Source organism: Cervus elaphus, chromosome 15 (genome assembly GCF_910594005.1).
Source record: "Cervus elaphus chromosome 15, mCerEla1.1, whole genome shotgun sequence".
Taxonomy (NCBI): domain Eukaryota; kingdom Metazoa; phylum Chordata; class Mammalia; order Artiodactyla; family Cervidae; genus Cervus; species Cervus elaphus.
Window position 1 is genome coordinate 75,742,333 of NC_057829.1, and position 19,272 is coordinate 75,761,604.

At 48.1% G+C, this 19,272-nt stretch overlaps 1 protein-coding gene across 4 annotated transcripts in view; it reads left to right on the top strand.

Moving 5' to 3' along the window:
* Nucleotides 1–18,983, top strand: part of VTI1A (vesicle transport through interaction with t-SNAREs 1A) — a 368,143-nt gene extending 349,160 nt beyond the window's left edge. For all 4 annotated transcript variants that reach the window (XM_043925708.1, XM_043925706.1, XM_043925711.1 and 1 more), the window contains one exon: nt 15,873–18,983. Coding sequence is in view for 2 of the 4 variants with exons in the window: in XM_043925706.1 (XP_043781641.1) it covers nt 15,873–15,966 (94 nt within the window). In the remaining 2 variants the exon portion in view is untranslated. The remainder of the gene's footprint in view (nt 1–15,872) is intronic.
* Nucleotides 18,984–19,272: the final 289 nt, after the last annotated feature.

The window sequence follows — 19,272 nt, forward strand, 5'->3', positions numbered from 1 at the left end:
GCCATGCAGAGTAGTAAACATGTTCAGGAGCATCCTTACAGGAAATACGAGTTCCATCCCAGGGTTGTCTTGTACTGTCCCTCAGCACAAGCGGGAGGCGTGGAGCTAAGCACAGCCAAGTGCGCATGCGCGAACCTAAGCCTTGCAGGTGGCGGAGATTGCCGGGGTCTCCGCTGCTCCAGGGGAGGCTCCTGTGCTTCCAGGAGAAGCGACCCCATTCATTAGGCCCCTCGATCAACACTGTTTCCCTCAGCTGGCCTTCTGACAAGTGTTCAGCAGGGGAGTTTGAAAGAAAGTGAAAGTGAAGTCACTCTGTCATGTCCGACTCTTTGCAACCCCATGGACTGCAGCCCACCAGGCTCCTCCGTCCGTGGGATTTTCCAGGCAAGAGTACTGGAGTGGGTTGCCATTTCCTTCTCCAAGAGATCTTCCCGACCCAGAGATTGAACCTGGGTCTCCCGCATTGTAGGCAGACGCTTTACTGTCTGCGCCACCGGGGAAGTCCCTAGTTTGAAGCTGTACCCGATTCAGTTTGGAACCTCCTATGGTACCACCTTATATTGATAATTAGGGCGCTCCTGTTGTCTAGTAGCCAGTTAGAAGGCTGGATTTCACCATCCACGTGTGAAGATTAAGGCCAGGGAGCTTGAAGGCAGTACCTCCAAAGAATGACAGAGAAAAGAATGGCTTCTTCTTTCTAAGATTCAGGCTACTCTTTGGCTCAGTTTCTTTAAAGATCACTCTTGACTTCTGGTTGGTTTTTCTATTTATTACAGCCAAACAATGAGCCTGAGAAAGAGTGCAAAGGCCACTCCACTCCTTGGCAGTTTAATTCCTTTATTTTTACCAAGTCCACAGACATGGCTCTCGGGGAACATCCTCAGGGATGCTTGGGTCGTGTATATTTACTACCATTTTAGGAAAGGGAAAATGGAGTCACATTATCTTTCACAAGATGACTCAACAGGTTGGGCGTAGAGGCCATCCTGCAAACCTCTCTGCCACTTATCCTCCAAAAAGAGGCCACTTGGTTTCCCATGTCAAGGGCACTGGCTTATAAGATGTTGCACATCAGATGTACACCCTCCTCCTTGAGAGTCACCAGCCAGGCTCTCCAGCGCCTTCTCCAGGCTGTGAGGATCAAGGGGGCTGCAGATGTGTGGTCCAGCCTTGACCTCTGTCTGTGCTTTTCATCGCCTCGTGAGAGGTCCAGAAGGCATGCACAAGCTGGTTTCTGGCTTCTGTTGACCTCTCTCTCTAGCCCTTGACCCTGCGGTTAGGAATCAGTTATGGGCTAAGTTGGATGCACTCAGTGTAGACCCTGGTTATTGATGCTCACACCAAGGCTGAACTTCAGACTTCTGCAGGGTCAGGAGGGCTGGGCTCTTTCTGCCTCTGTGAGAATCTCCAACAATGTAGGGTGAGGAGACGCTCCCTGACCCACCCCCTTCCTTTTAACTCACCTGTTAATAACTAGCCGGAGGTCACAGACTAAAGATCAGGACTGCTCTGACCCATAGACACATGTGCTTTGTTTGGCTGCCCAGTGTTTTGGAAAACTTTTTCTTAGTTGCCAATATTTAAAACTTGAGAGATTTTGCAGAAAGAGCACAATTTCTGGCTTCTCTTGGCAAAAAAGAAGATCCAGCTGTACTAAGCCAACTTTTCATCCCCAGAGCAACTAGGAGCAGCACCCCAATTTAGAAAGAGGGCAGGCACACCCGGTTCTCCAGTCCCCTCTCCTGATACCTGCAGCCCTCAGACTGGAGATACCCGCTCCTCCCCGCCAGACTTTCTTCCTTGGTTAGAGAAGAGAATTGCAGATGTTCCCAGGCCAGCAGGTGACCGCCAGCAGGTGACGTGGCTTCACCTGTGCAAACCTGGGGCTCCTGCTATCTAATTGTCACCCTGTCCCACCCTCCTCCCTCCCAAAGAAGTGTGAGTCAGCCATCGTGCTTATCTTAAATAAGCCTTCAGAGGAGGTCTTCTTAACCTGGGGCTCACCTGCTCAGAAATGATTAATGCTGCTGTGGGGAACCCAGAGGGATGGGGAGGGAGGTGGGAGGGGGCTTCAGGATGGGGGACACATGTACACCTGTGGCTGATTCATGTCAATGTACAGCAAAAACCACTACAATATTGTAAGTAGCCTCCAATTAAAATAAATTAATTTTTTTAAAAACTTTAAAAAAATCAGTTTAGAGTGAAAGATGGTGAAGGAGATATGAGTTTGAGCAGACAATGCACACCCTCCTGGGTGTCTCCCGCAGAGCACCCAGGGATTCATGTCAGCAGAAAATCCCTCCCTGAGGTCAGGAGCGGTGTGCCTGGACCCCAGAGCGAAGGTCACCTGATGGGAGCTGGCCTGTGAGGAGCCACTGTGGAGACGGAACTGGTGGGAAGGCAGAGAACGAAAAGGAGAAATACCCTGACTTCTCGCTCCCTCCCACCCCACTGTCCTGCCAATGCCTCCCATTGAACACAGTGGGCAGCCAGCCCACAGGGGTTGGGGTGGTGGTGGAGGCAGTCTCTTTATGATATAGAGCAAAGCAGTGAAGGGATAAGAAAAGGATCTGAAGACACATGGCCCCAGGCTTGGCACAGTGGGGATATGAGTTAAGACATATCCCATTCAGTCACGGAATCAAATCTGGATGAAAGAGAGAAGTTCTTATGTTATGATCTAGAAAACATAACCACATCCCTCAAGAGTTGACAGAGATGCAGGTGGCTGATAAACCTTTGCCAAAATGTTTTATTCCCCCGACATCAGGAAAGAAAAAAGGTGTAAATCCGTGACTCTTAGGAGACACGTATCTAATGTCAGATCTTGCAGGAAATATTGTGAAAGCCCATCACAAAAGCCAAGGCAGCCATGTCTCCACCCGTGTGACCTCAAGCCGGCCCTGATCCAGAAGAGGCATCTTGGCTGTCAAGGGGCGTCTCCAGGGAAACTGACAGCTGGGGAGGGCAGCCTCCAACTTCCTGGGTAACTGAGTAGCTGCTGAAGGTGGGGCTTCCAGGAGATGGGCTGAGCCTGGGCCCCACAAGGCAAGCTAATCAAGGCCAGCAATGGGATGTGCCCTCCAGGAATCAGCAGAGGAATCTGAAGGTCTTCCAGGCTAAGGCACCTGATGGGGCGTGTCTACTGGAGGGGAGGGAGCAGGCAAACAAGGAGGAATTTCAGGACTCACTGCTGGGAGATGAGTGAGCAATAGATAATAGGGGTGAATGGACTGTTGCTCACCAGGCTCCTCTGTCCATGGGATTCTCCAAGCAAGAATACTGGAGTGGGTGGCCATTCCCTTCTCCAGAGTATCTTCCCCACCCAGGGATGGAACCTGGGAATGTGAGCAGATTCTTTACCGCCTGAGCCACCAGGGAAGCCCCGATAAAATAATAGCTATTATAGTTCAGTTCTAAGCAGCTACTATTGCCAAGCACTGGTCCAAACACTTGATGTTGACTTAAGTCACTTATTTATTCATGTAATTAATTGACCAAGGTACTGCTATTATTAACCCTATTTTTCTGATGAGGAAGCTGAAGCATTGGTTCTTTGGACCTTTCAGATTCCTTGTATTGGTACTTTCATCTTTTTTTTTTTTTAAACAGAGGACTGATGGAGGATTTTCCACTTTTTATTTTGCCAAGTAAGGGGGACTAGTTTTCCAAAGAGAGTGTATGTTTCCAATGTCCAAGTCAGGACCCTGAAAGAAAACAGTGACATCTACTATCACCATCACTCCACAAAATAAAGAATATTTCACACTAAAAGAGCCAAGGATATAATCTTGGAGAAGTAATGAAGTAATTTGCCCTACTAGTGTGTGGCAGATTCAAATCTAGGCAGTTGGATCCAGAAATGAAGGCGACTGATTAACTTCTGGCCAAATGTAGCTCATGGCTTCTCTGGAGAGTAAGGGAGGTGGGGGGACTCTCAAGGGAGGGGTTGGGGAGTGGCTCGTTCAGGAGGGCAGTGGAGAAGAGTGTAAAGATGAAGATGTCCAAGACTTGCCTTCAGACAACGAAGGCGAGTCTGACAGAGAACATGAGACACACCAGTTACACAAATAACCACTTTATTATGTGTTCATCCAGCGGGGGTGGAAGATAAGACTGGAGATGTGGGCTGGGGCTTCAGGGAACTCCTTTGTCTAAAGAGGCATGATATAATCTCCACCTCATGGGATTGTGGTAAGGGTTCAACAAAGTGCAGAAAATGCCAGAACAGCACCTGGCTGGGAGTCCACATCCCACTCAGATGAGCTTGCGGGCATGGTATGGCTGCAGCTCTCATCGCTGTCACTGATGTTGCTGCCGGCATCACCATGGCAACCACAGTGTGACAGCATGAGGAGGAATCTCCAGAGGGTAGAGCTGGGTGGGATTTTCCAGCTCTGGGGTTCACAAACTTTGACATTTCTTGGATTTGGGACTTTTTAAACAGAGGACTGAAGGAGGATTGTCCACTTTTGATTTTGCCAAGTAAGAGAGAGTAGTTTCCAAGGAGAGAGCACATTTCCAATGTCAAAACAAGGAGATTGGAGGGGAAAAACATACCATCTGCTATTACCGTCACTCCATAAAATAAAGGACATCTGCACACAGAAACAGTATGAAGGACACAATCTCAGAGAAAAGGGCAGTCCTTGAAATCAAGTAATCTGGTTTTAGGACTTCCCTGGTGGCTCAAATGGTAAATAATCTGCCTGCAATGCGGGAGACCTGGGTTCTAGCCCTGGGTCAGAAAGATCCCCTGGAGAAGGAAATGGCAACCCATTCTAGTATTCTTGTCTGGAGAATTCCATGGACAGAGGAGCCTGGTGGGCTACAGTCCGTGGGGTCTCAAAGAGTTGGACGCAACTAAGGCACTAACACTTAATCTGTCCTTTTTTTAAAAAAAAAAAAAAAAAAGGAGGCCGCTAGGTCATTCTTTTTTCATCTTCAGCTTCTGCCTGGCATTTGGGAATCACAGTTATCCATCCTTCCATGTCCCTCTTCAATGGGTTGTCCATAAAGTTCCTTCAAGTTTTTCCGTAAGTTGTTACTGAAAACCTGAATGAACATTTTGGCCACCCAGTATATAGACATGGCACTGGGTTGGGCTCAGTAAGAGACTGATAGGTTCTGAGCTGTGTTCCTGGATTTTGTTGAATGTCCCTGTTGGCAGAAGACATATTTGGAGTCGCCATGATGTGCAGTTGCCATAGTGGCCCCAGCCACTCTCTTGAGAATGAGGATCACAGTGAACCAGGAATGGGCCTGGGGGTCTGAAGACATGGCTGTGTCGACCATGGTCGACCTCGGGCATGTCCCTCCACCTCTCAAGGCCTCCGGGTCCATGACTCTAAAACTAGAGTGTGGAGACGTTCTCCAGCTCTGGGAGTCTGCAAACCTGGGAGAGATTACGTGTAACTTGCCTATCTACAGCATCCTTATTTCATTTTCTTCAACTATTTTCCAAGCCCTTTGATTGAAGCAAGCTGCCCTGATCCTCTCTGAAAGCCTGGTAGCCAGCAAAGCTCTCCAGGCCCCCTGCCATCATCAAGTCCATATTTAAGAATGGCAGCGGGCCGCACTGCCGGGGCTGAAATGTGATGTATGTTTGGCCCCGCAGAGTGCAGTGTAACTACACACCACTGATCAGACCCTGGCGGACTTATCAATGGGCTCTGACAGGTACTTGCTGGCTGCCTTACCGGGCTGGGAAGGTCTCCTCAAGCCAGCCAATGGGATGCCCTCCCTTTGCCTTTGATGTTCATGAGGCCACCTCAGAGGGAAGGCTTGCCCTGCCAGAGACAGTGTTACCATGAGACCCAGATGTACCAGCCTGTGGGATCAAGAAGTCTGGTGAGCTTGTTGTGGGGTGGGGGGGAGCAGCTTCTGGGACACCACCTCCACCACCCCACCCAGCCCCTGGAGGCTCCGCAGGCAGCTCTCCCAGCTTCTGACCACTTTTCTCTTGCCTGTCCCGTCTCCTGAAACCGCATTTCCTTTCAGAGAATGACTTGCCAACTGCATGCATATAAAGGCTTTACCTTTTCAAAGTGCTATGTAATCTTTAATGAGCTAATCCTCTTCTCCCTGGGGTGGCTGGTGAACAGGCTGCTTTTGCTTGGGAGGAAACTGGAGTGACTTGCTCCAGGTCACCTCAGGCCAACCCAGGATTGTGGGTGCACAACAAATTGTCCCCAGCCCCTAATGACGGCCTTTGTTGTGAGACTTCTGTAATTGATTGCTCTTTGTGACACTGTTGGCTCCCGCAGGGCAGGACTCCGGGTTTCCTTTTTTTCTGCCGAGGGACTTGGCCAGACCTGCTGTCCCCATCTGCACAGCATGCAAGGACCACAGTCTCCAGCGGAGGAGAACGTGCCCTCGATAGCTTTTAGCTTTAAGTCCAGGAGTGCGCAAACCACCGATAGCGTGCAAAACCTAGCCCCCTGTCTGCTTTCGGATGGCCCGTGGGATAAAAATGGTTTTGACACTTTGAAATGGCTGGAAACCAATCAAAAGGAGAATATTTTTCAATATGGGAAAATTACATGAAATTCAAATCCCAGGGTCTGTAAAGAAAGTTTTATTAGAACACAACCATACTCGCTGGTCCACACATGGCCTCGGTCTCCTTTTGCACCTCACAGGCAAAGTCAAGTAGTTGCAACAGAGGCAGTATGGTCCACAAAGCCTGAAACAGTTACCATCGTGGGTTGTATTATGTGTTCACCCCTTCCTCCCATGCCCTCCCCCCAAGTCCATATATTGAAGTACCTCAGAGTGTGACCCTGTTTGGAAATCTTTGCAAAAACAATTACTTAAGATGAGACATTCCTGGAGCAAGATAGTCCCCTGGTCCAATACAACTGGTGTCCTTAGGAAAGAGGAAATTTGGATGCAGATATACACACAGGAAAAAACATCATGTGAAGATGAAAGCAGAGATCTCAGTGATGCTTCTCCAAGCCAACGAACTTCAGATATTGCCAGCAAACCACCAGGAGCTGGGGGAGAGGCATGGAACAGATTCACTCTCCCAGTGCTCAGGAGGCTTCAACCTGCCAACACCTTGATCTAGGACGCCCAGCCTCTGGCAAGTGAAGCAGTACATTTCAGCCACCCAGTCTATGATACTTTGTTACTGTAATTCCAGCAAACCAGTATGTTTATTATCTGACCCTTTACAGAAAAAGTTTGTGGATCCCTGTTAAATTAAGTAGAAACTTGGAAACAGAGTGCTATTCATCCTCACTCAGGACCTAGCCTCTGTGTGCCACATGCTGGCTCCTGTCACTCCTGGGACTTCCCTGGTGGTCCAGTGGCTAAGATTCCAAACTCCCAATGCAGGGGGCCTGGGTTTGATCACTGGTCAGGGACCTAGAGCCCACATGCTGCAACTAAGACCCATAGCAGCCTAAATAAAGAATTATTAAAAACAAAAACAAAAAAACCTATCCCTCCTGTGTCCTCTTCCCTCAGGATTCATGGATAACTGACCACTTCTAAAAGCTGGTCAGTAAATACGGACTCAGTATGGCAGGTGATGGCTTAGTAAGTTGGCCCAGAGATAACATCTGGCCTTCTTCTTGTTTTAAATATCTTGTCCCAGAGGCAGGAGTCTCTGTGGGAGGAGACCTCTCTGGTTTCTTATCTCACATGGCTTTGAGCCACTGCCCACTCTGTTCATGAATGGAAAGGTCATTCTGAGATGAAAGAACCAACAGCTCCTGAAGCTTGTGAGCCCCACAGCTGTATGCAGAACTTCCAGCGAACCAGACTGGAGCTGTCCTAACCTCAGAGGAGGACAAGAGTGTGCAGAAATGGAGAACGACTAGTCATTGTGAAGACTGAGACCAGATGGTCAGGTTCACATCCTGGTGTGGATGTGAGAACTCTGAATATTCATGTCCTAGGGCTGCCATGATACAGCACCAAAAAAAAAAAAAAAAACAAAACTGGGTGACTTAAAACAACAAAAATGTGGACCACGCTCCCTCCGAGGGCTCTTGGGAAGAACTCTTCTCTGCCTCTTCCAGCTTCCGGTGGCCACATGCACTCCTTGGCTTGTGGCAGCCTCTCTCCAGTCTGCATCTGACTCCACAAGGCCTTCTGCCCTATGTATCTGTCCTCTCTTCTCATAAGGACACCCGTCATTGGATTAGGGCCCACCCTACACCCAAGATGACTTGACTCAAGATCCTTCACAAATTAAATCTGAGAAGACCCTGTTTCCCAATGAGATCAGGTTCTGAGGTGGACTTGAATTTGGGGTGGGTGAGACAGGTGCAGGGGTGGCTCTTCAACTGAGTACAGTATGGTTGAAAGTGAGAGAAGCCCCAGCCAAGCTTGCTCTAGTCAAAAGAGAATCGTTTGGATCCTATAACTAGGAGGTTTAAATGTGACTCTTCAGGCACACAGCAGGGGTTCAAGTAACGCCCTTACAATCCATCTTTTTCTCATCTCCTGGCTCTCTGTTCCTCTGTGTTGGCATCGTTCAGGCAGGTTCCCCTCCTGCGTGGTGATAAGAACGCCTCCCACCCTCCATGTGCGGTTGATGCATGCATGCTGATGCATGCTCAGTCCCTTCAGTCACGTCCGATCCTTTGCGACCCTATGGACTGTAGCCCGACACTCTCGTCTGTCCATGAGATTCTCCAGGCAAGAATATTGTACTGGGTTGCCATTTCCTCCTCCAGAGGATCTTCCCAACCCAGGGATTGAACCTGCATCTCTTATGTCTCCTGCATTGACAGGTGGGTTCTTCACCACTAGCGCCACATGTCCACCCAACATATCTCCCTCCAACCTCTCTGTGCTAGGCTCCCATTGTCCGTCCAGCCAGTCCGAGTAAAGAGAGTACCTTTTTCTTGAGTTTTTAGGAAAAGTCCTCATAGGACTCCATCTGGCTTGGTTGGTACGCTAATTCCTACACAAGTGACTCTGCAGGGGCCAGAGAACTAGTTAGCTGGGCCTGCCTGGATCACGTGTCCACGTGTGGAATCAGAGAGTGGGGGTGCCCCACCTGAATCCCTGGGGTAAAGCAGGGGATTCCTCCTGAAGACATAGGACCTGGAAGACCCTGGGTGGACATTATCAGAGGCCATAACAAACACACAGCTCTAGTTCAGAGGCAGCCAGGTAAAGTTAAAGTTAGTGTTAGAGGCTGATTCCCAACAAACCATTTCTGCTGCTCCTATTTTCATCTCTTTTTGGTGAAGACTAACGTGGAATTGGATGCAGAACTGGGGGAGACTTTCCCTTGGCCCTTGTTTTTGAAAAGTTCCTTCCCCTACTGCTCTCCTGGTTGCTAAATATCCTTCCAATTGTTACTCTTCTGTCAGAACCCAAAGGTGGGGCATCGTTATTCAGGCCTGGTGGGCCAGGCAGGAAAGCGTGTGCTGGACAGGACCCCAAACCTGTGGCGTGTTTTGCCATCTCCAGCTAGTGAATGCAGGCTTGTAAAGAGGCTTAGATGGTTGGGGGGACGGGGGAGGCGGTGGTTAAGAACTAACTCCTAAAGCTGTGCATGTCTACAAGCAGCCCTTAAAAACCAGAAAGACAACCACATCAACCTCCAGGGGAGCTTCATTCATTCATACATTCAGCAAGCTTTTCTTTTTTTTTTTTGAGAATGTCTGTGCCAAGCTCTGTTTTAACCACTGGGAATACAAAAGACAAAGGAGATTCAGACTGTCGAAGGGTCACTTTTTTTTTCCACTGGGGAAACATGCACAGAAACAGAAAATTCATAAAACTGTGTGGTTAGTGGTGAGAGAGGGGCCCAGGGAAATCCAAGAGTGAACAAGGGGTGTGGCTGGGAAATTCTCCTGGAAGAGGTGAGGAAAATATGCCTCCTGTAGATCAAGGACTTGGTTTTGGAATCAGGGTGAATCAACCTAAAACTACTTTTTGGTTTCAAATAGCAGAAAATGGAACTCAAACTGAATTCAGGAATAGAGTTCATTTATTTTCTCATGTAACTGAAAGTCCAAAAGAAAGATGTTTGATAGAGAGGTTCACCATGTCTTCAGGACTGGAGTTCCATTTCTCTGCCTTTCCTTCAACTCTACTATCCTCCATGGGTCAGCTTCTTTCTTAGAAGCTGGCTTCCCTCATGGAAACAAAAGGGCTGCAGCAGATCCCGGCCTGACATCCACTCACCACATGGTCCAGGTGACTTCACATTCTAAGCAAACCTTCTGCCATTCACTCAGTTGCACAGGCTTCATTCACGTGCCTGCTTCTGGTGCAGTAACTGTGGTCAGGAGCGTGGAACACAGTGACCTCTTATCGTAGGTCACAGCTCTGCCCCTGGAGCTAGGGATAGTGTCAGATGTTTGGAATGGAGAAATGAATGCAGCCAACATGTATCTGCTTTTCATGGGAAGTAGAATGCCCACCTGAGCTTGCTGAAACTTTCATCAGCACACACTGGCATTGGTTATAGCTGAGTCTTCAGTGAGGAGTCTTATAACCAAGAAGGGAGTGAAGGGGCTCTTAGCTTCTGAAAACCAAGAGACAAAAAACCTGTTCTTCAAGGAAAGAAGTCGTGTCATGCTAAGTCACTTCAGTCGTGTCTGACTCTTTGTGACCCCCATGGACTGTAGCCTACCAGACTCCTCTGTCCATGGGATTTTCCAGGCAAGAATACTGGGGTGGGTTGTTGCCATTTCCTCCTCCAGGGATCTTCCTGACCCAGGGATCGAACCTGCGTCTCTTACATCTCCTACATTGGCAGGCAGGTTGTTTACACTGGTGCCACCTGGGAAGCCCATATGAGCCTTCCTCATACCCTGGCATCTGTGATGCTTTAAACCAAAGCCTCATCTGGCTTGGTCAGCCACCCCATCTTGGAGAACTGGGGCAGGAGTACATCACCCAGTATAGCTGATGGTGCAGTTTCAGTGACTCCCAAATCTCACTGTCTTCATGCTAGTCCACCATGGGTCATGCTGAGCCCCCAGGGCAATGGTCTTCCATGGGGCGACTCAGGGATCCAGGCAGAAGGAGTCTCCATCATCCTGAACCTCCACTCCTGGAATGCTGTTGCTGTTCAGTTGCTCAGTCGTATCTGACTCTGCGACCCCATGGACTGCAGCACGCTGGCTTCCCTGTCCTTCACCAACTCCCAGAGCTTGCTCAAACTCATGTCCATTGAGTCAGTGATGCCATCCAACCATCTCGTCCTCTGTCGTCCCCTTTTCCTCCTGCCTTCTATCTTTCCCAGCATCAGGGTCTTTTCCAATGAGTCGTCTGGCTGTTCACATCAGATGGTCAAAGTATTGGAGCTTCAGCATTAGTCCTTCCAATGAATGTTTAGGACTGATTTCCTTTAGGATTGACTGGTTTGATCTCCTTGCTGTCCAAGGGACTCTCGAGCATCTTCCACCACAGTTGCTCAATCGTGTTCGTCCCTTTGCAACCACACAGACTGTAACCTCTGTCCATGAAATTCTCCAGGCAAGAATACTGGTGTAGGTAGCCATTCCCTTTTCCAGGGAATCTTCCCCAAAGCAGGGATCAAACCCAGGTCTCTTGCACTGCAGGCAGATTCTTTACCATCTGAGCCAGTAGGGAAGCACCTCCAAGAATGTACACCCTCCTAGAACAGAATAACAAGGGAAGAGTCAGCTAGAGAGTCAAACCCTGGAAGTTAAATGCCTCCACCCAGAAGTGACGCCCAGCTCTTTTGCTCACACTCCACTGACTAAGATAGGTCACATGGTCACATCTGACATCAAGGGGCAGGTGAGTGTCTGTACCCAGAAACAGAGAGGTGCATGGTGGTGAATGTGGAGATGCCTACGACGGTGGAATTCCTGGGTTCCTCCAGTGAGAGAGCGGAGGGCGGTTCCAGGTGCCTGCCTGCCTACTTCCCTTCAACCAGTCTTCTGTGATTCCAGCTGCCACACGCTGGAGCTTGTTTCCAGAGCGGGGAGGAGACTGGCAATGGAAAGATTAGCCGCTCCCTGGGTTCCACACAGGGATCAGTATTTTCAATAGTACTTTGTGAGTTCAGCCTCAAAGTAAATGGTTAATTCATCTTGTATCAACAGCACTGTGATTCATAATGTAAACTTGGAGAATCCTTGATGTTTCGGGCCCACATTCCTTTTAATTTGGCTCTGCATTCTTTTAAAGCCACAGCGTGCTCACTTAATAGAATGCAGCATGCAAATGCACAAGTTTTTGCCTAGAGGCAATTTAGCCTGGCTGTTTCAATGGATGTCTTCTTTCAAGTGTATATTCTTTCTTAAATTATTTACTGGGTAAACACACTTTGCATTTTCAAAAGGGAGATTAAGACTGCTTGCTGCAGACCTAGTGAAACATAAAGCCCCCACCACCCCATCCCCAACCCTGTCCAAAGTTAGAAAGTAGTTACTTTGGGCTTCCCCCAAAGTTCCTTCTCTGCCTCTCGAGCTGGGAACCCCGCTTCCTGGCTTGTGGTTCTGACTCTCTCTGGACTCTGCATTCCTTTCTGCTTCGCCTGCGGCCGTACCTGCCAGCAGCCCCTGGCCGGGACAGTACTCCAGGCCTCCTCACAGATGGGGCCCTCCAATGCCAGCCCATGTTTCCCTGTCCAGGCTGGCTCGGTCTTATTCACCCAAGGGCCCCAGTGGCTCACTTTTCTGGTCCTTAGAGGTGCTATATCCAACACCTTTGAGGTCCAAAGCTGGGTTGGTGGCTGGGCCAGGGTCAATCTCACTTCCAACTCTGTGAACACCAATTCTCTTTATTTACTTATTTATTTGCCCCTCTGCACCATTCATCCCAAATATTTGCCAGCCTTTGGTTGAAAGCAAACCTTCTCTCCTGCTGACCTTTTCCACTGCCTGCACCCGGTTCCATGAAGACCATTCCTTCTCCCTGCTTCAGGGAAAGGTCCCAGTAGTGCAGTGTTCCACCTTTGGGGGACTTTTTTGTTTATTCATTTAGTTACTCAGTCGTGTCCAACTCTTTGTGACCCCATGGACGGTAGCCTGCCAGGCTCCTCTGTCCATGGGATTTCCCAGGCAAGAATACTGGAGAGGGTTGCCATTTCCTTCTCCAGGGGGTCTTCCCGACCCAGGGATTGAACCTACGTCTCTTGGCACTGGCAGGGGGTTCTTTACCACTGAGCCACCAGAGAAGCCCTTTGGGGGATTTACCTCAGCTTTTAACTTCAGGTTTTTCTGTGTAGACTCCCTGAGATTTTCCTGCAAGTTAAATTTGCGCAGATTTCTTTTCCATTCTCCTTTGAATGGAATGATTACAATTATAGTTCTTTCACTGTCATCCTTTGGATGGATCTCCTGGGGACCTACTTGCCAGTCTCCATGACTTGTGCTGGGGCTGCAGAGGTGACGGCGCCAGGAACTGAGGATGCACCAAGGTCTTTCTGAACCTCTGTGAGCCTGTGGCACCTTTCTTGGGATCAGGTGTGTGTGCACTGAGTGAATTAAAGATACGACCCATTAGGAAAGATCATGAGTGAAACCCACTTCTCTTTGCCTGGAGATGAGGGAAACCCAATTAGGAAGACCAGGAAAGAGCTGAGGATTTAGGGATCCCTGTGTCTTCATTTTTCTAACCATGCCTCGGATTAAACAAGTAACACTCACAGTTAATCCTTTATAAATTAGCATCATGGATGCCTTGGGGCCCTCAACCCACAAATAAAATGGTTGTCAACCAAGAGACACACTACCGTATATTACTTAAGGCAGAATTTTAAAGAGTTTTCATGCTTTTAATCTGTTTCACTGCTGAGTTTCAATTTTGCTGATTTCCTTTGCAAGTCTGATGAGGGTGACTGTGGTAAATAGAGATTTTGACAGTGACTCGGGCAAACAGGATGTGTAGGGACAGTTCTGAAGATTTCTGCCCCTTCCTGAAAGAAGGGGGGAAAATCCATCTAGGTTTTAAATCAAGCCACCACGTCGCACTGATCAGTGTTCCTAATTAGCCTCGCTTTTAACAAGCCGTGAAGTCCTGTTTTTATTTCTTTATTTTGGGGACAGAGGATCTTCCTGGCTCCTGAGTAAATATGGCCTGTTAAGTCTGAATTAGCTGTCATCACAGAAGAATTAATGTCAGGGCGCAGCCTTTCTAGTGGAGAAGGGAAGAAGCAAACGAGACAGATCTTAGCTGAGCCTTACGTGATAAATGAGGACCAGGCGAATCATTCATCTCCTTCGAGGAAAGTGGACACAGGCACTAAAGCAGTTTTGCGGAAGACGTGTCAGCAAATGTGATCATTTTGTAACCTGTCAGGAGGAGAGAGCTGGTCCTTCAAGGGGGGCCACAAGGGAGTGGGTTTGTCTGATGCGACTGTCTCTGTCCATCCATTTAGGCTTGGGGAAGAAGGGGGTGGGCGAGGGAGGATCCAGCTGAAACCACAAGGATGCTGTCATCCTTCTGAGAAAGAAACTCATCCAGAAGCTAGAAAAGACTGAACACCTTGTAAAGATGTATTCTCGAAGATGTGAGTTTAGGAGGATGGGGTCTCCGTTAAACTGGGGTCTGCGTGGTCCCACCTAGCTCCTCCTGTGGGAATCTCCATCCAGTGTTCTGTGTCTAGACGGGCAGCAGAACTTTTTCTTCTTCTTCATCTTTTTAATATTTATTTATCTGGCTACGCCATGCCTTTGTTGTGACATGCAAGATCTTCCATTTTAATTGTGGCATGGGAGACCTGTAGTTGCAACATGAGAACTCTTAAGTTGGGGCATGTGGGGTCTAGCTTCCTGACCAGGGATCAAACCCCAGGCCCTCGGTATTGAGAGCATGGAGTCTTAGCCACTGGACCACCAGGGAAGTCTCCAGCAGGCCTTTTTCTGCTTGATGTTTGGAGGACGGACAGATGGGGTTTGCTGTGAGGTCTTGATGGTATGGACAGCCCGCCTGGAGGGCCCACCAGCCCGCCTCTATTTCTGCCTGCTTGGTTTGGTGGGAGCAAGTGTGGGCGAGGCTGTCTGACCCAGCTTCCCTTGGAAAACCTCAACCTGAGATTGTGATGTTTGACCTCTTTTCTCAGAATGAGGTAACAGATTATGAAACAACTTCATCAGAAGCCCTCTGCAGGCATTCTAGGAGCATGCATCTTCACTCTAGTTCTACTTTGAGCTCCCAGTTCCCCATCTGCATTTAGCAGAGCCAGGGCTGAGGGGGTGGGAGTCCCGAGAGGTGAGCCCCCCCCCCAACCAAAGCACACCAGGCACCTGGGCCATATTTTGTATGAACCTGCATTTCCATCTTTCTTTTTTTTTTTTTTTTTTGCCACGGAGCACATGTAATGTTTCCTCCTGGCGTCACAGAGCGTGAGCCCCAGTGACAGATGACGGTTTCATAGCCTGAGCTGCAAGCTTGACACTTGCTTCTTAATCTTGTCCTTTTCTTCCTAAGTCTCTCTTTTACTTTTCCCCGGGTATTGCTGTACAGGTAAGTATCTTACTGTGACATGTTTCCTTAGTCTTTCACTTTCACTGGAAACACTGAGGGAAAAGGAAAAAAAAACAAAAAACCAAGGCTTGTCTCACATGTTAAATTAAAAAGAGAAGCTCGCATGGGGCCCTTGATCCCTGAAAGATTACTATGTGGGACTTGGAACCCAGAAAGCCATTTGAATCACCGTAGCTTCGCCGTAAGCATTTCTCCCAGTGCTGCATGACAGTCGCGGTAGAGTCGTTCATTTGCTGGCGGATCGTTTGTGGAAGCACAGAGCTGCATGGTCTCTCTCTCTCTCACACACACACACACACACCCCCCCCCCTCATACCGGGCTCCCAACCCCCACCCATGAAGCCTCCCTTTGATTAGCCGACTTGGTCTTGTATGATCTTTGTCCTCTGTTTATCTGTGTGAATTGTTTTTCCTCCATTGCTCTCTCCTAGAATCATCCAGAACCGGATCCTGATCGTCATCTTGGGCATCATCCTGGTTATCACCATCCTGACGGCGATCACTTTTTCTGTCAGAGGACACTGATGTATCTGCTCTTCCTTGATAAACAGCGACCACGGCTCGTTCTGAGTAATTAAGACAAAATGGTCACATGAATCATTTTCTTGCGCTGACAGGCTCTGAATGACCCTCCCTCTCTCTCTCGCCACTGTTCAGCTGAAGTGCAAAGACTGTAAAAATATTTTCTATTCCTGTTTGCATGTGGGTTGGTTTCCTTTTCTAGGTTTGTCTTGTCCTTTATAGGGGAAGGCGAGTGTTTATTTGCCTTTTGGTAATTTCATCTACTGACCAGAATAGCCTGGGTGACCTTCTTGCTTGCCCTGTGGACGTGGCAGGGGTCACGGTTGGGGAGAGGGCACAGATGAGTCAGTCACAGCGGCTTCTAATGGGCTGTGCTGTTTGTCTCACACCTCTTGTCACCGATCAACCCTTCTGTGATGTCTGAGGATAAAAAATGCAGAGACCAGCAGGGCCAGAGCCACTGACTGGCCCTGCAAACCAGTCCTGTTCCTCCCCAGACATAATGAATATAGTCCACCTGCCTGAGTGTTTTCATTGTAAAGGTGGGTATTTAAAAGCAGTTGTGTGGGAAATTGACTTAGCACTTTCCCCGTTTTTCTATGCATACTTTTTTTTTTTTTTAAACCCAAGAATATTTTTTGCTGAGTCTGCCCAATATCCACTTTTCACAACTTTGATTACTGGCTGCAATAAAGATTCCCTTGCCTTCCAAAAATCCCATCCTCCCCAGAATCTGGTGGCAGAGAGTGCCCCAGCACAGTACTTCCCGGTGACCTCCTCTCCCCTGACCTGTGTAGGCGTCTCTGTATCCTTTCCATCTTAATATGTACTGTCAAAAGGAGCCCTCATACATGCAGAGGGTCTGTCAAGGTTCTCTCCACATCCATTCCAGTATGTAAAGAGAACATGAATATTTCAGGAAGAGCAGGAACATGATTCCATCAGTGCGAAATTTCAGATGTGATTATCAATATGGTATAGTCCTATAGGCTGATCCACTGGAAATAAACTTGATGGGAAAACATTCGCTAACCTCCTTTCAAAGAATCAGGGGTCGCAGTGTATTACAATAGGACGGCTTGGGTTTTTCACTAACAAATGCGAGCACAGCCTTCCTGAATCCACAAGGTACTCAAACCTCTAACGTGCTTTGTGATTTTCTTTTGGTTTCTTCCTGTCCAAGGGAACCGGGAATTGCGTTCAAAATGAGTTCATTTATGATCAGGCTCCAAGTTGCCTGAGCTGAGGTCATTCTCCCCCTAGTCATAACGCGAAATGTGTTTTTCTTAAGACTTCATAGGCACTTCCAGGGTCCTTTCTATCTTTTGGATATAATTGGGAGCTCTGAATCCTTGAAAAGCAAACCTGTTCCCTTCATAAAAAATGCTAACCACCTGTGCCCATGGGCTGAGATCACCTGGATGCAGCACTTGATTTTTTTTATTCTTCTCCCAACTCAGAAGTGAACCATTATGGTTTAGAGAGGAAACACACAATGGCAAAATCCACCCGAGAAATTGCACTTATTGAAACAGGCTAGGGCCTGCATGTGTTCAGATAAATCATTTAGTATTGTGTAAATAAAGCCGCAGCCTTTACTTCTCGAGGATGGTGTGGGATTTTGGCAGAGCGCAGTAGCTCAGCAAAAGAGGGAGGGCTATACTAATTTTCCTATCAGCTTCAGAGCTCTATCCTAGCAAGAAAGAATCTTTTATTCTGATAACGGAATGAGTGTGTGTGAAACACATCAAAGAAATGATGAAAAAGCAAGGCAACAAGTCATCTCCTTCTCATTGGAAACTCTAATGGTGGGGAAGTATTCTACCAACCTTTCTGGTGGCTTCCCTCAAAACAGCTGGTCTTAGCTGAAGTGTATAATTGGTTACCCAGCCACAGCTCATGCCTATAGACTCTTCCTGAGGCCACCTGGCAAGCCAGGTCGATCTGATCATCTAAACTTGCTGGCTTCTAAATATTTCACCTGATGTTCATGTTGAAAGTAGAGGTGGTGCAGAAAGAGGGTATGGTTCACCTCTCAATGGCAGCTTCTTTGGGGTTCTATCTCTTTATCAGCCCTTGCCGGAGACTTTGCCCCACTTCAACCTTAAGAGTGGGAAGAAGGTGAACAGATAACCCTTGGCCTAACAGCCCCATCCCGTCCACCTCGAGAACAACCTCCTAGACCAGGATAGTGAGCACTTTGTAGGAAGCTGGTCCGAAGGCCCCTGTATCCCCGGCTGGCCCTCCCAAATGCTGCAGACAGACTCAAGGAGCCCCCGGTGAGGAACACTGTTCACCCTGCTTCCCTGGAGACGGGGGAAAGCCCACCGATTCAAAGCCATTCATAGAACTGTGAAAGGTCCTAGGAACTTAGTACGTCGACCTTGATTGATGAATATCTCTAAAGTCAGGAGCCTTTGTTAAAAAATTGTGTTCAGCAGAAGAGTTGGGGGTTGCTGGGGAGGAGGAAGAGGAAGGAGGAAGCCCTTGCCATATAAAATTCATGCAGACTAAACAGTTTCCCTGACAGAATAAATAAAGCGGATGCTGCCCTGCTCCAGAATCAAAAGCAATTTAATTAAAGTCTCTTAAGTTGTAAAGAGTTTTAAATGTTCCATGTTGAAGACGAATGCCAGCAAATGCAGCGGGCCTGACGTCAGCTGCCAGGCCTGGACTGGGAGGCCATTTGCTATTCTGTTTAAGGCAGGCTGGATTGTCTTATTTTGGAACCAGCTTGGTGGGGGGTTTGCTTTGCTACTGCTTCTGAGCCCTGAGCTTCAAAGGCTGAAATTAATGGTGAACAAAATTGTGCGGCTCTGGCCGTCCCATGCGGGGCAAGCCCATTGAGGGTTATCATTAAGTAAAGAAATAAAGAGGGGGAAAAAAGCCTGCCTGTTCCAAAAACCTCATCAGATAATGACCTCAGTGATTGGATTTTCATTACCAAACAGCATCTAGAGATTATCTACTCCATGGAAGAAGGGAGGGGGGAGGGAAAAAAAAAAAGAAAGAAAGGAAAGCAACTGTCTTTCTCTTCCTCTCTCTCTCTCTTTTTTTTTTTTTTGCACATCTTTTCTTTAAAACTGTCAGATCATTTCAGTATTTCAAATCCGAGGAAAACAGCCTGCCTGCTGCTGTATTTGAAGTTGTAATGGTGTCAAAAAGTCACGACTGACTGACAGCCGTCAGTCCCAGAGGGGCTCATTAAATCATAAAAACTTGACAAGGAAATAATTGCGCATCGCCAGCAACTTGGCGCCTGTTTAGACGTTTTTATTTTCTTTCATTATTAGTCCCCACCATTACGTT